At 60.3% G+C, this 13,839-nt stretch overlaps 1 protein-coding gene across 1 annotated transcript; it reads right to left on the reverse strand.

Annotated features, from left to right (window-relative positions):
• Positions 1 to 5,200: 5,200 nt before the first annotated feature.
• Positions 5,201 to 13,182, reverse strand: LOC147086615 (uncharacterized). Its single transcript, XM_085978761.1, has 5 exons — positions 13,097 to 13,182; positions 11,926 to 11,976; positions 10,721 to 11,164; positions 8,682 to 8,958; positions 5,201 to 6,763 (listed from the first exon to the last, which is right to left on the reverse strand). Exons 2-5 carry the CDS (start codon positions 11,968 to 11,970, stop codon positions 6,633 to 6,635), a joined length of 897 nt encoding a protein of 298 aa, XP_085834887.1. The 5' UTR covers positions 11,971 to 11,976; positions 13,097 to 13,182; the 3' UTR covers positions 5,201 to 6,632.
• Between the last annotated feature and the right edge of the window lie 657 nt (positions 13,183 to 13,839).

The following is a 13,839-nucleotide window of genomic DNA, read 5'->3' on the forward strand; positions in this document are numbered from 1 at the left end:
TGCGGCGCTCCCTCAGTACTGTCCCTCCGACAGTGCGGCGCTCCCTCAGTACTGCCCCTCCGACAGTGCGGCGCTCCCTCAGTACTGCCTCTCCGACATTGCGGTGCTCCCTCAGTACTGCCACTCCAACAGTGCGGCACTCCCTCAGTGCCGCCCCTCCGACAGTGCGGCGCTCCCTCAGTACCGACCCTCCGACAGTGCGGCGCTCCCTCAGTACTGCCCCTCCGACAGTGCGGCGCTCCCTCAGTACCGCCCGTCCGACAGTGTAGTGCTCCCTCAGTACTGCCCCTCCGACAGTGCGGCGCTCCCTCAGTACTGCCCCTCCGACATTGCGGTGCTCCCTCAGTACTGCCCCTCCGACAGTGCGGCACTCCCTCAGTACCGCCCCTCCGACAGTGCGGTGCTCCCTCAGTACTGCCCCTCCGACAGTGCGGCGCTCCCTCAGTACTGCCCCTCCGACAGTGCGGTGCTCCCTCAATACTGCGCTCCCTCAGTACTGCCCCTCCGACAGTGCGGCGCTCCCTCAGTACTGCCACTCCGACAGTGCGGCGCTCCCTCAGTACTGCCCCTCCGACAGTGCGACGCTCCCTCAGTACTGCGCCTCCAACAGTGCGGCGCTCCCTCAGTACTGCCCCTCCGACAGTGCGGCGCTCCCTCAGTACTGCGCCTCCGACAGTGCGGCGCTCCCTCAGTACTGTCCCTCCGACAGAGTGGTGCTCCCTCAGTACTGCCCCTCCGACAGTGCGGCGCTCCCTCAGTACCGCCCCTCCGACATTGCGGTGCTCCCTCAGTACTGCCCCTCCAACAGTGCGGCACTCCCTCAGTACCGCCCCTCCGACAGTGCGGCGCTCCCTCAGTACCGCCCGTCCGACAGTGTAGTGCTCCCTCAGTACTGCCCCTCCGACAGTGCGGCGCTCCCTCAGTACTGCCCCTCCGACATTGCGGTGCTCCCTCAGTACTGCCCCTCCGACAGTGCGGCACTCCTTCAGTACCGCCCCTCCGACAGTGCGGCGCTCCCTCAGCACCGCCCCTCCGACAGTGCGGCGCTCCGTCAGTACTGCCCCTCCGACAGTGCGGCGCTCCGTCAGTACCGCCCCTCCGACAGTGCGGCGCTCCCTCAGTACCGCCCATCCGACAGTGCAGTGCTCCCTCAGTACTGCCCCTCCGACAGTGCGGCGCTCCCTCAGTACTGCCCCTCCGACAGTGCGGGGCTCCCTCAGTATTGCCCCTCCGACAGTGCGGCGCTCCCTCAGTACTGCGCCTCCGACAGTGCGGCGCTCCCTCAGTACTGTCCCTCCCACAGTGCGGCGCTCCCTCAGTACTGCCCCTCCGACAGTGCGGCGCTCCCTCAGTACTGCCCCTCCGACATTGCGGCGCTCCCTCAGTACTGCCCCTCCGACAGTGCGGCACTCCCTCAGTACCGCCCCTCCGACAGTGCGGCGCTCCCTCAGTACCGACCCTCCGACAGTGCGGCGCTCCCTCAGTACTGCCCCTCCAACAGTGCGGCGCTCTCTCAGTACCCCCCGTCCGACAGTGTGGTGCTCCCTCAGTACTGCCCCTCCGACAGTGCGGCGCTCCCTCAGTACTGCCCCTCCGACAGTGCGGCTCTCCCTCAGTACTGCTCCTCTGACAGTGCGGTGCTCCCTCCGTACTGCCCCTCCGACAGTGCGGCGCTCCCTCAGTACTGCGCCTCCGACAGTGCGGCGCTCCCTCAGTACTGCCTCCCCGACAGTGTGGCGCTCCCTCAGTACCGCCCCTCCGACAGTGCGGCACTCCCTCAGTACCGCCCCTCCGACAGTGCGGCGCTCCCTCAGTACTGCCCCTCCGACAGTGCGGCGCTCCCTCAGTACTGCCCCTCCGACAGTGCGGCTCTTCCTCAGTACCGCCCCTCCGACAGTGCAGCGCTCCCTCAGTACCGACCCTCCGACAGTGCGGCGCTCCCTCAGTACTGCCCCTCTGACAGTGCGGCGCTCCCTCAGTACCGCCCGTCCGACAGTGGAGTGCTCCCTCAGTACTGCCCCTCCGACAGTGCGGCGCTCCCTCAGTACTGCCCCTCCGACAGTGCAGCGCTCCCTCAGTACTGCCCCTCCGACAGTGCGGCGCTCCCTCAGTACTGCGCCTCCGACAGTGCGGCGCTCCCTCAGTACTGCCCCTCCGACAGTGCGGCGCTCCCTCAGTACTGAGCCTCCGACAGTGCGGCGCTCCCTCAGTACTGCCCCTCCGACAGTGTGGCGCTCCCTCAGTACCGCCCCTCCGACAGTGCGGCACTCCCTCAGTACCGCCCCTCCGACAGTGCGGCGCTCCCTCAGTACCGACCCTCCGACAGTGCGGCGCTCCCTCAGTACTGCCCCTCCGACAGTGCGGCGCTCCCTCAGTACCGCCCGTCCGACAGTGTAGCGCTCCCTCAGTACTGCCCCTCCGACAGTGCGGCGCTCCCTCAGTACTGCCCCTCCGACAGTGCGGCGCTCCCTCAGTACCGCCCCTCCGACAGTGCGGCACTCCCTCAGTTCCGCCCCTCCGACAGTGCGGCGCTCCCTCAGTACTGCCCCTCCGACAGTGCGGCGCTCCCTCAGTACCGCCCGTCCGACAGTGTAGTGCTCCCTCAGTACTGCCCCTCCGACAGTGCGGCGCTCCCTCAGTACTGCCCCTCCGACAGTGCGGCGCTCCCTCAGTACCGCCCCTCCGACAGTGCGGCACTCCCTCAGTTCCGCCCCTCCGACAGTGCGGCGCTCCCTCAGTACTGCCCCTCCGACAGTGCGGCGCTCCCTCAGTACCGCCCGTCCGACAGTGTAGTGCTCCCTCAGTACTGCCCCTCCGACAGTGCGGCGCTCCCTCAGTACTGCCCCTCCGACAGTGCGGCGCTCCCTCAGTACTGGCACTGGGAGTGCCAGCCTGGATTTTTGTGCTCAAGTCTCTCGAGTGGGACTTGAACCCACAACCTTCTGATCTACCGGTCAAATTTAAAATGATCAATTGAGCGCGCATCTACTGCTGTTTGTGGGAGTTCCACACGTCTACCAACCTTTGCCTGAAGAAATGTTTCTTAACTTGTGAACGGCCTGGCTCTAATTTTAAGGTGACGCCCCTTTGCTCTGGACTCCCCCCACCAGAGGAGATAGTTTCACTCTATCGGCCCCATCAACATCTTTTGAAATCCTAAAAACCTCGCTCAAATCACCCCTTAACCTTCTCTATAGCAGGGAGCGTGTCACTGAGTGTTGGTGCCTGGGACTGTCTGGAATGACAGGCTGGTGGATTCTCTAAAATTTGCCTGTTCCTTATTCCAAAGACAACCAGGGTGAGACTGCAGGCTGGCCCTATCCGGACTGCAAACCCTCCCCAACCTCCCGGATTTAAACCTGTTCCTCTTCCTGTTCACTCACATGGCAGCCTCGTGAGCCAGAGGACACCGCGCAGCTGAAACCACTGCATCCCGTGGCAGGACCGCGCCACATCCAAGGCCAGGCGGGGGTTTGGGACGGTGACGGTGGTTGGCGCACGAGGGGGGGAAGCTCACCAACCATTCACGCCCGAACCCCTCACTGGACGCCGGGCGGCGAGATTTATTTTACCGACTGGCAGGGTGGTAGCCGTGCCCTCTGTCAGGAGCTGGCACAAGACTGAGTGCCGGGCATCAACCAATCTTTCGCTCCTGACCCCAGCCTCTGCCCAGAATGGAGGCCCAGTGGGCTGGGGGGAGGGCTAGTTCAGCTTCCAGTTTCATTCAGGCCACTGCGGGCAGTGGAATTAGTTTGGGATTGATACAGGGCTGTGGGGAGAAAGTGGGGCAGTGGGATTAGTTTGGGATTCATACAGAGCTGTGGGGAGAGAGCGGGGCAGTGGGATTAGTTTGGGGATTGATACAGGGCTATGTGGAGAGAGCGGGGCAGTGGGATTAGTTTGGGGATTGATACAGGGCTATGTGGAGAGAGCGGGGCAGTGGGATTAGTTTGGGGATTGATACAGGGCTATGGGGAGAGAGCAGGGCAGTGGGATTAGTTTGGGGATTGATACAGGGCTATGGGGAGAGAGCGGGGCAGTGGGATTAGTTTGGGGATTGATACAGGGCTATGGGGAGAGCGCAGGGCAGTGGGATTAGTTTGGGATTGATACAGGGCTATGTGGAGAGAGCAGGGCAGTGGAATTAGTTTGGGGATTGATACAGGGCTATGGGGGGAGAGCGGGGCAGTGGGATTAGTTTGTGATTGATACAGGGCTATGGGGAGAGAATGGGACAGTGGGATTACTTTGGGATTGATACAGGGCTATGTGGAGAGAGTGGGGCAGTGGGATTAGTTTGGGATTGATGCAGGGCTATGGGGAGAGAGCGGGGCAGTGGGATTAGTTTTGGATTGATTCAGGGCTATGGGGAGAGAGCAGGGCAGTGGTATTAGTTTGGGGATTGATACAGGGCTATGTGGAGAGAGCGGGGCAGTGGGATAAGTTTGGGGATTGATACAGGGCTATGGGGAGAGAGCGGGGCAGTGGGATTAGTTTTGGATTGATACAGGGCTATGTGGAGAGAGCGGGGCAGTGGGATTAGTTTGGGGATTGATACAGGGCTATGTGGAGAGAGCGGGGCAGTGGGATTAGTTTGGGATTGATACAGGGCTATGGGGAGAGAGCGGGGCAGTGGGATTAGATTGGGGATTGATACAGGGCTATGTGGAGAGAGCGGGGCAGTGGGATTAGTTTGGGATTGATACAGGGCTATGGGGAGAGAGCGGGGCAGTGGGATTAGTTTGAGGATTGATACAGGGCTATGGGGAGAGAGCGGGGCAGTGGGATTAGTTTGGGGATTGATACAGGGCTATGGGGAGAGAGCGGGGCAGTGGGATTAGTTTGAGGATTGATACAGGGCTATGGGGAGAGAGCGGGGCAGTGGGATTAGTTTGGGGATTGATACAGGGCTATGGGGAGAGAGCGGGGCAGTGGGATTAGTTTGGGGATTGATACAGGGCAAGGAGAGAGAGCGGGGCAGTGGGTTGTTCTACTATAGAGCTGGTATGGATACGATGGGCTGAATGGCCTCCTCTGTGCGGTAAACTGCCACGATTCCATGAATGGAAGCTATAGAGGGGAGAACGGGGATCAGATGGGCTTGAGGAGCAGAGTGGGGGGAGTGAGCGGTTTGCAATATTGAACCCACAAGGCTCACCTAGGCCAACGTGTTTTAAAAAAAAATTAAATTGTTTTTCCATTTTCCAAATCTTACAGCAATTTATTCAATTTTTGTTTGACAATCAAAAAAAACCCAGTTTCAATAAAGTTCCATCTGCTTAAAAAAAATCAATTTTAAACGTACAAAAAACCAGTTGTGTTTGTTTGAGGCCGTGTTTCTCCTTCAGCCTTCATCTCGACCGCGCCCCAACCCCAGTGCCCCCCCCCCCCAACTACTGAGGGCAGCGGACAAGCGAGGAGGCAGTGCGCGGCTTGGCATCGTGGGCAAAACAAGTTGCGCTCGGGAAGCGGGCATCGCTCCCCCTCTCTCCCACTTGTTGGGGTCTGTTTCCAGACATCCCCAGAGCTTATAATCGATTGCTTTAGTTTACATGAATTCCCGCCCTTAGACGCCCTCATCACCGCCTTTCATTTCCCATCTTTGGCATTAAAAAGAAATATGAATAATCTGCAATGCATTAAAAAATCTGACGTATCCCCATCGCTAACCTCTGCGTCCACATTTATATAGGGAGCTCGCTATGTAAACGCGTCACGCTGTAATTCCGCCCTCCCGCCAGTGGTGGCGCTGCAGTGGCGGGAGGGTGGCATTGCAGCGTGACGGGTTTACATACGGAATTCCCATTATAAATAGGGACATGGGAATTTATACAGTACAAGGACAGAATGTTTGATTTTGAATGGGGGAGTGGAATAAATCCGTGTGCCTGGGATCAATTATCTCCCCCCCTCCCCGTCCTCTAACTCTCCCCCCACCCCCCCGAAACATCCACTTGTTCCTGATCCCAATGCCACGCAGCAAAATAGACAAAGCTGGAAAATTCCTGACGTGATTCCCTGACCCGTGAGGTACACGCACCAGCACCGGGTATAACCCCCCCCCCCACCACCCTGTGATTGTGCCCCTCCCAGGGTGGGATTTTGAGGAGCTCGTCTCACTCTGGGACAGCCCCCATTCGCCCTCTGCGCGCGAGTCGGCTCGTCCGACCGCCCAAGCCCCGGAATCTCCGCTAGCGTCCAGCGGTGGCTACGCTAAACACAGCCGGGGGGCGGGGGGGGGAAGAAGCGGGGGTCCGAATCGAATGGGCGTCCCACCCATCTACGGACGGTCAGCAGAACATGGCCCTGCACTGCAGGGAACTTAAAAAAACATAACATGATTCAGTCTCATAAATATCGCCCTTATGCAAAATTACAACGCAGTTTCCAATCGGAGGCTAGCCAGCGCTTTAAAATCCAGTGTGAAAAACATTTCTTGTGAAAACACTTAAATAAAGCGATATTCTGATCGGCGATCGAAGGATATCGCACTGATACGGGTGGGGTGGGGGCGAGCAAAGCCCCTCGCGCGCGTACACACACACGGTTCACACTGAGCGGGCGGGGTCCCTTTAAATGGAGCGTCGCGAGTGTGTGCGTGTGTGTGGAGGTGGGAGGGGAGGGTTCAGAGTTCAGTAATACATGTCGTCCTCATCCTCTTCGGGCTGCTGGGTCGTCGGGGGATGGGGGGCCGGGTTGTCCCCTGCTGGGTCGGGCTGACCGGAACTGGAAACTTCGGGAATGTTCTGCGTCTGCTCGATGTCTGCAGAGGAGTCAAGACGGAAAAAAGGTTCGAACGTGAGAATTGTGCCGGGAAGCGGGGAGAACACAGAATTTCTGCTGCTCCCCTCCCAGCAGAGCCCCCGCCCCCCTCCCAGCAGAGCCCCCGCCCCCCCTCCCAGCAGAGCCCCTGCTCCCTTCCCAGCACAGCCCCTGCTCCCCTCCCAGCACAGCCCCCGCCACCTCCCAGCAGAGCCCCCGCTCCCCTCCCAGCAGAGCCCCCGCTCACCTCCCAGCAGCGCCCCCCCTCCCCAGCAGAGCCCCCGCTCACCTCCCAGCAGCGCCCCCCCTCCCCAGCAGAGCCCCCGCTCCCCTCCCACCAGAAGCCCCTGCTCCCCTCCCAGCAGAAGCCCCTGCTCCCCTCCCAGAAGCCCCGGCTCCCCTCCCAGCAGAGCCCCGGCTCCCCTCCCAGCAGAGCCCCAGCCTCCTCCCCAGCAGAGCCCCTGCTCCCCTCCCCAGCAGAAGCCCGTGCTCCCCTCCCAGCAGAGCCCCTGCTCCCCTCCCAGCAGAGCCCCTGCCTCCTCCCCAGCAGAAGCCCCTGCTCCCGTCCCAGCAGAGCCCCTGCTCCCGTCCTCAGTATATATGTTGCTCCCTCCCACCGTCTACCGTTTGTGAGAGCTTGCTGTGTGTTTCCTACATTATAACAGTGGCTACCACTTCAAAAAGTACTTCACTGGCTGTGAAATGCAAGTCTTTAAAAAAAAATCTTTATCTCCTATCCCATGGGAGTGTCGGCCTGGAGCGTGCTAGCAAAGGAACCCGCTGGTACTAGCCCAAAGGAGGGGAGAGGGTGAGTGGGCTAATGGAAATAGAAAGAAGTAGGATAGAAAGAACAAACTCCCATTTCTCCAGCGCCTTTCACCACCTCAGGACATCCCAAAGCGCTTTACAGCCAATGAAGTACTTTTTGAAGTGTGGTCACTGTTGTAATGTAGGAAACGCGGCAGCCAATTTGCGCACAGCAAGCTCCCACAAACAGCAATGTGATAATGACCAGATCATCTGTTTTTAGTGATGTTGGTTGAGGGATAAATATTGGCCCCAGGACACCGGGGAGAACTCCCCCTGCTCTTCTTCCAATAGTGGCCGAGCGATCTTTTACATCCACCTGAGAGGGCAGACGGGGCCTCAGTTTAACGTCTCATCTGAAAAACGGCACCTCCGACAGTACGGCGCTCCCTCAGTACTGCCCCTCCGACAGTGCGGCGCTCCCTCAGTACTGCCCCTCCGACAGTGCGGCGCTCCCTCAGTACCGCCCCTCCGACAGTGCGGCGCTCCCTCAGTACTGCCCCTCCGACAGTGCGGCGCTCCCTCAGTACCGCCCCTCCGACAGTGCGGCGCTCCCTCAGTACCGCCCCTCCGACAGTGCGGCGCTCCTTCAGTACCGCCCCTCCGACAGTGCGGCGCTCCCTCAGTACTGCCCCTCCGACAGTGCGGCGCTCCCTCAGTACTGCCCCTCCGACAGTGCAGCGCTCCCTCAGTACTGCCCCGCCGACAGTGCGGCGCTCCCTCAGTACTGCGCCTCCGACAGTGCGGCACTCTCTCAGTACCGCCCCTCCGACAGTGCGGCGCTCCCTCAGTACCGCCCCTCCGACAGTGCGGCGCTCCCTCAGTACTGCCCTTCCGACAGTGCGGCGCTCCCTCAGTACTGCCCAATCCCCAATCCACCTCATCTTCCGACCAACCGGAGGCCTTTCTCCTTGGCAATGAGGTTGGCCTAAACCTGGAGCCGCCCTCCCCTAGCAGCTAATGATCCCGGGAGTTGGCTGTGCGATGGAGGGCGGCACCCTACAGGGTGGGAGTTGGCGCCGAAGTATTGGGCTGCCGGTGCCCCTCCTTGCGTGGGGTCTTGTTTGGCTCGGCGCGCGGTTGATCGCTATTTAAAACATTTTTTTTTTAACCTGGGCTGTCCTCGCTGGAGGAGGGAGACAGACTCTCGCTCTCCTCGCCCGACTCCTCCTCCTCGGGCAGCCCCTCCTGGCGCAGCCGCAGGCCGCCATCTTGCGCTGTCCTCTCGCTGCTCCCGCCTTGGCCGTCTGCCCCAAGCGGGGCCTCCCGCCCCGCCGGCCAGTGGAGCCCTGGGCCCTCGGAGCGGGCGGGGCCACCCGGCCACCCCTCGAAGCTCAGGGCCCCCCGCAGGTACGACTCGTCGGCGCTCCTTCGACGCTGCTGCAAACTCTGGGGGGGAAAAGAGACCCTGTTAAACAGGAACAGATGCTCGGCCCGGGGAGCAGGAAGGCCTCCCACGGCCTGTGTGGTGTTAGCGGTTCCCAGGCAAAGGAGCTCAGTGCCCCCCGCCCCGGGATAGGGAGGAGGAGGAGGAACAGGGCCCTGCTTCCTGATTGCAATCCAGCTCCAAAACCCCCGCCCAGTGTCGGGTAAGGACAGGATCGGGCTCCGTTGCGACACCCCATGTGGCCGAATAGCCGAGGGCAGATCGCGCACACTGGGGGAAGGTGTGATTTTAACTCTACCCGCCCGTGTTACCCGCCCAGGAGCTGACCGGGAGGCGACGTGTCCCAATTGTTGCCCGTTCTCCTGAGGTCACCGGGATGCGAGCGCCATTTTATCTTGGCGAGGTGGGGGCGGAAACGGCAGCGGGTTTCCCGCCAGGTGAATCCAAGGGATCGGGGCCTGGAGGAGCAGGACTGTCACCCCCTCCCCCACCAACACCCCAAGGCCCCGTTACAGGATAAGCCTGGGCCTCCCCTGCCGCGATCTGCCCTCACTCCCTCCCGCTCGCTCGCCGGGGTTACCGCGCGAAGGTCGCTCAGCTGACCTCGCCACTTGCTTGCCGTTGGCGGGAGGCCTCCAAGCCCCGGCGGCTTCAAACCGGCCCCGCCTCTCACCCGCTGAAAACCGGGGTTAAAAATAAATCGAGATCTGTGCTTCGGGCCTGGTGTGTCTTGGGAGGGGGGGAAGTGGGGGCCAGTGTCCGTGAAGCCCGCAGCCCAAGTGAGAGTCGGCAGCGGGGGAGGAGGACTGGGGGGACAAGGGCACGATGCTATCTCCTGGGCCCAAGGCAGCCTGGAGTAGGCCCGACCCCTGTATTGGGCCTGCCGATTCTTCAGGCACCCCTGCCGGCCGCCTGACAGCAGGCCTCAGGCCCCTCGTGTGCGTCAATGGGGATCTTAACGCCTGGTTTAGGACCCATGCGGGAAACTGAGCTGCCCGGAGCGGGGCCTGGTGTCGAGAACATAAGAAGTAGGAGCAGGAGTAGGCCATACGGCCCCTCGGGCCTGCTCCGCCATTCAATAGGATCATGGCTGATCCGAACCTAGACTCACGTCCACTTCCCTGCCCTCTCCCCGTAACCCCTAATTCCCTTATCAGCTAGGAAACTGTCTATCTCCGTTATAAATTTATTTAATAATGTCGCAGCTTCCACAGCTCTCTGAGGTAGCAAATTCCATAGATTTACTACCCTCTGAGTGAAGAAGTTTCTCCTCATCTCAGTTTTGAAAGGGAAGCCCCTTATTCTAAGATTATGCCCCCTAGTTCTAGTCTCACCCATCAGTGGAAACATCCTCCCCGCATCCGCCCGATCAAGCCCCCTCACAATCTTATATGTTTCGATAAGTTCGCCTCTCATTCTTCTGAACTCCAATGAGTAGAGGCCCAACCTACTCAACCTTTCCTCATACGTCAACCCCCTCATCTCCGGAATCAACCGAGTGAACCTTCTCTGAACTGCCTTAACCGAGGGTCGGTGCTAGTGAGGCAGGCGATGGGCCTGCTGCCTCAGGAGGCGAGACAGGCCCAAATGAGCCCCGCGTCCCTCGGTCCAGTTTTGGGCCTTCTCGGTTAGGCCTGAAAACAGGGCGGAACCAGCCTGTGCCCCAGGGAGCGGGAGAAGCGGGGTCGAGTGGGCCTTGCGAGGTCGCAGTCTTGGGAACCCTAAACGTTCCCCTTTGGCGGCGGCGGTGGGGAGGGTCCGCACCTGTAGGTCGATCGCGCTGATGCAGGAGAACTGCGAGGAGGGCAGGCTGAACTGCCGGGAGTGGGACCGCTTCTTCCTCCGCAGCTCCGGCCGAGCTGGGGCTTCCTGCCAGGCCTCTGGCCCCGCGCCCCTCTGCCGCCACGCCTCCCTCTCCCGCTCCAGCTCCGCTCGGCTCCGTTCGGAGTCCTGCAGCCTGGCCTCCAGGGCCCGCAGCTCTTGGCCCTTCTCCTCGCAGGCCTTCCGGCCCCGCTGGAACTCCTCCTGCAGCAGGCTGTGCTGCCTCCTCAGGCCCATCAGCTCCTCCCGCTGCTTCTCCAGGCCGCGGAGCCGCTCCTGCTCCGCCAGCGCGCTCTCCCTGGAGTTCTGGCGAGCCAGCCGCTCCTTCTGCTCGCCCAGCTGCTGCCGCTGGGCCTCGAGGAGCGAGTCCTGCTTCACCACGATCGCCTGTGGGGGGTCAGAGGCAGAGAAAAGGTCAGGGGGGTCAGTGGTCAAGTGATCATCCTGCTGGGATAGAGACAGAGACACCGGCAGGTGAAAGGTCAACATCCAGTGGCCTTGCAATCCCGCCCCACACAGCCTGGGCCTCACCTTAACCCTCCCCCAGGCCCCTGCACCCCGAGCTATACTCTAACCCCTGACCCTTCACCTCTCTATGCCCCTGCACCTTGTGTTGTATGCTAACCCCTGACCCCTTCACGTCTTCCTTGGGCCCTGTACTTTGGGTTATATGCTAACCCCTGACCCTTCACCTTTGTTATACTTTAACCCCTGATTCTTCACCTCGCCAGGCCCCTACTCCCTGGGATATACTCTAACCCATGACCCTTTAACTCTCCAGGCCCCTGCATCCTGTGTTATACTGTAACCTCTGACTCCTCACCTCTCCCCAGATCCCTGTACCCTGTGCAATACTCTAACCCTTGACCCCTCACCTTTCTCTGCCTAACGATCACTCAGCTCCACCCCACCATTGTAAGGCAGGCTATCCTGGCTCACACGCTCAATCTCCACGGCAACAGGGCCCTGGGCCTCGGCCTACCCGGAAGGCCTCGAGTCACCCTCCAAATCCGTTGCCCTGCGCCCGTTTGGGACATTTCCTTCCATTCGAGACACTCTAGAGAGGCCCCTCCCCTCACCCGCTCTGTTAGACAACGTTCCAGCCCACTCGGGTAAACAAGAGAAAACCACGAGTCCGTGAAACCCACCTGGAGTCCGTGGAGCAGAACCGAGAGCCGGGATAGTCTCAGCATCGCCTCCTGTGGGGAGAGGGGAGTGGGACAAAGTTAAAGTGGGCCCATTGTGACCAGGAATATGCCCACTGCCCTCACCCCCCGCACCCCAACACCTCTCACCCACCCCAACCCCCCATACCCACTGCCCTCACCCCCCGCACCCCAACACCTCTCACCCACCCCAACCCCCCATACCCACTGCCCTCACCCCCCGCTCCCCAACACCTCACCCACCCCAACCCCCCATACCCACTGTCCTCACCCCCGCACCCCAAACCCCCCATACGCACATGCCCTCACCCCAAACCCCCCATACCCACTGCCCTCACCCCCCGCACCCCAAACCCCCCATACCCACTGCCCTCACCCCAAACCCCCATACCCACTGCCCTCACCCCCCGCTCCCCAACACCTCACCCACCCCAACCCCCCATACCCACTGTCCTCACCCCCGCACCCCAAACCCCCCATACCCACTGCCTCACCCAAACCCCCCATACCCACTGCCCTCACCCCCCGCTCCCCAACACCTCACCCACCCCAACCCCCATACCCACTGTCCTCACCCCCGCACCCCAAACCCCCCATACCCACTGCCCTCACCCCAAACCCCCCATACCCACCGCCCGCACCCCAAACCCCCCATACCCACTGCCCTCACCCCAACCCACTGCCCTCACCCCCCGCTCCCCAACACCTCACCCACCCAACCCCCATACCCACTGTCCCTCACCCCCGCACCCCAAACCCCCCATACCCACTGCCCTCACCCCAAACCCCCCATACCCACTGCCCTCACCCCAACCCCCCCATACCCACTGCCCTCACCCCAAACCCCCCATACCCACTGCCCTCACCCCCCGCTCCCTAACACCCTCATCCACCCCAACACCCCCCTTCACCCACTGCCCTCACCCCCACACCTCTCACTCACCCCAACCCCCCATACCCACTGCCCTCACCCCCCGCAACCCCAACCTCCCGCACCCCAACCCCCTTCACCCACTGCCTCAAACCAACTCCCCTCACCTACTGCCCTCACCCTCCGCACCCCAACTCTCCTCACCCACTGCCCTCATCCCCAAATCCCAACTCCCCCCCACCCTCGGTACACCACTCCCCCCACTCATCCACCCATCTCTACCTCATTGTGTGATTTCACTTGGAGTTGATTTCCATTTCGGTCCTAAAGGGAGAGAACAAATCTAAAGTTAAATAAAATACAAAAAGAGGGAAATGAAACAGAGTGGAAGGGAAAGAGGGGACAAGAGAGACAGAGAGAGAGAGACAGAGAGAGAGACAGAGAGAGAAGAGAGAGACAGAGAGAGAGAGAGACAGAGAGAGAGACAGAGAGAGAGAGAGAGAGACAGAGAGAGACAGAGAGAGAGAGAGACAGAGAGAGAGAGAGAGACAGACAAAGAGAGACAGAGAGAGAGAGAGAGAGAGAGAGACAGAGAGAGACAGAGAGAGAGAGACAGAGAGAGAGAGAGACAGAGAGAGAGAGAGACAGAGAGAGAGAGAGAGAGAGACAGAGAGAGAGACAGAGAGAGAGAGAGACAGACAAAGAGAGAGAGAGAGAGAGAGACAGACAAAGAGAGAGAGAGAGAGACAGACAAAGAGAGACAGAGAGAGAAGACAGAGAGGAGACAGACAGAGAGAGTCAAAATTGAGATTAGTCCTAGGAGAAGGAGACAGACCATACCTTGGGGCCAAATATGTAACAACATGTCACAACCTGAGGACTGTTTAAAATTAAGACTGTTTAAAATTAATATTGAACGTACCAAATGAAGTACAAAGACTGTTTAAAATTAATATTGTTTAAAAGTAATATTGTATGTACCCAACAAATGTCAAATCGATTGACACCTACAGAATGTTGGAAAA

Source organism: Somniosus microcephalus, unplaced genomic scaffold, assembly GCF_052327205.1.
Source record: "Somniosus microcephalus isolate GS21.2 unplaced genomic scaffold, FLI_Smic_1.0 unresolved_chr7, whole genome shotgun sequence".
In the NCBI taxonomy this organism is placed as follows: domain Eukaryota; kingdom Metazoa; phylum Chordata; class Chondrichthyes; order Squaliformes; family Somniosidae; genus Somniosus; species Somniosus microcephalus.

Bases quoted from the DNA above. Each gene is read 5' to 3' on its own strand.
- LOC147086615 (XM_085978761.1), bottom strand. From the start codon at position 11,970: ATGCTGAGACTATCCCGGCTCTCGGTTCTGCTCCACGGACTCCAG. The intron at 11,165-11,925 runs GTGGGTTTCACG...GACCCCCCACAG, and splicing joins TTCTGCTCCACGGACTCCAG to GCGATCGTGGTGAAGCAGGA. The intron at 6,764-8,681 runs GTTAAAAAAAAA...ACTCCTCTGCAG, and splicing joins CTCCAGCGAGGACAGCCCAG to ACATCGAGCAGACGCAGAAC.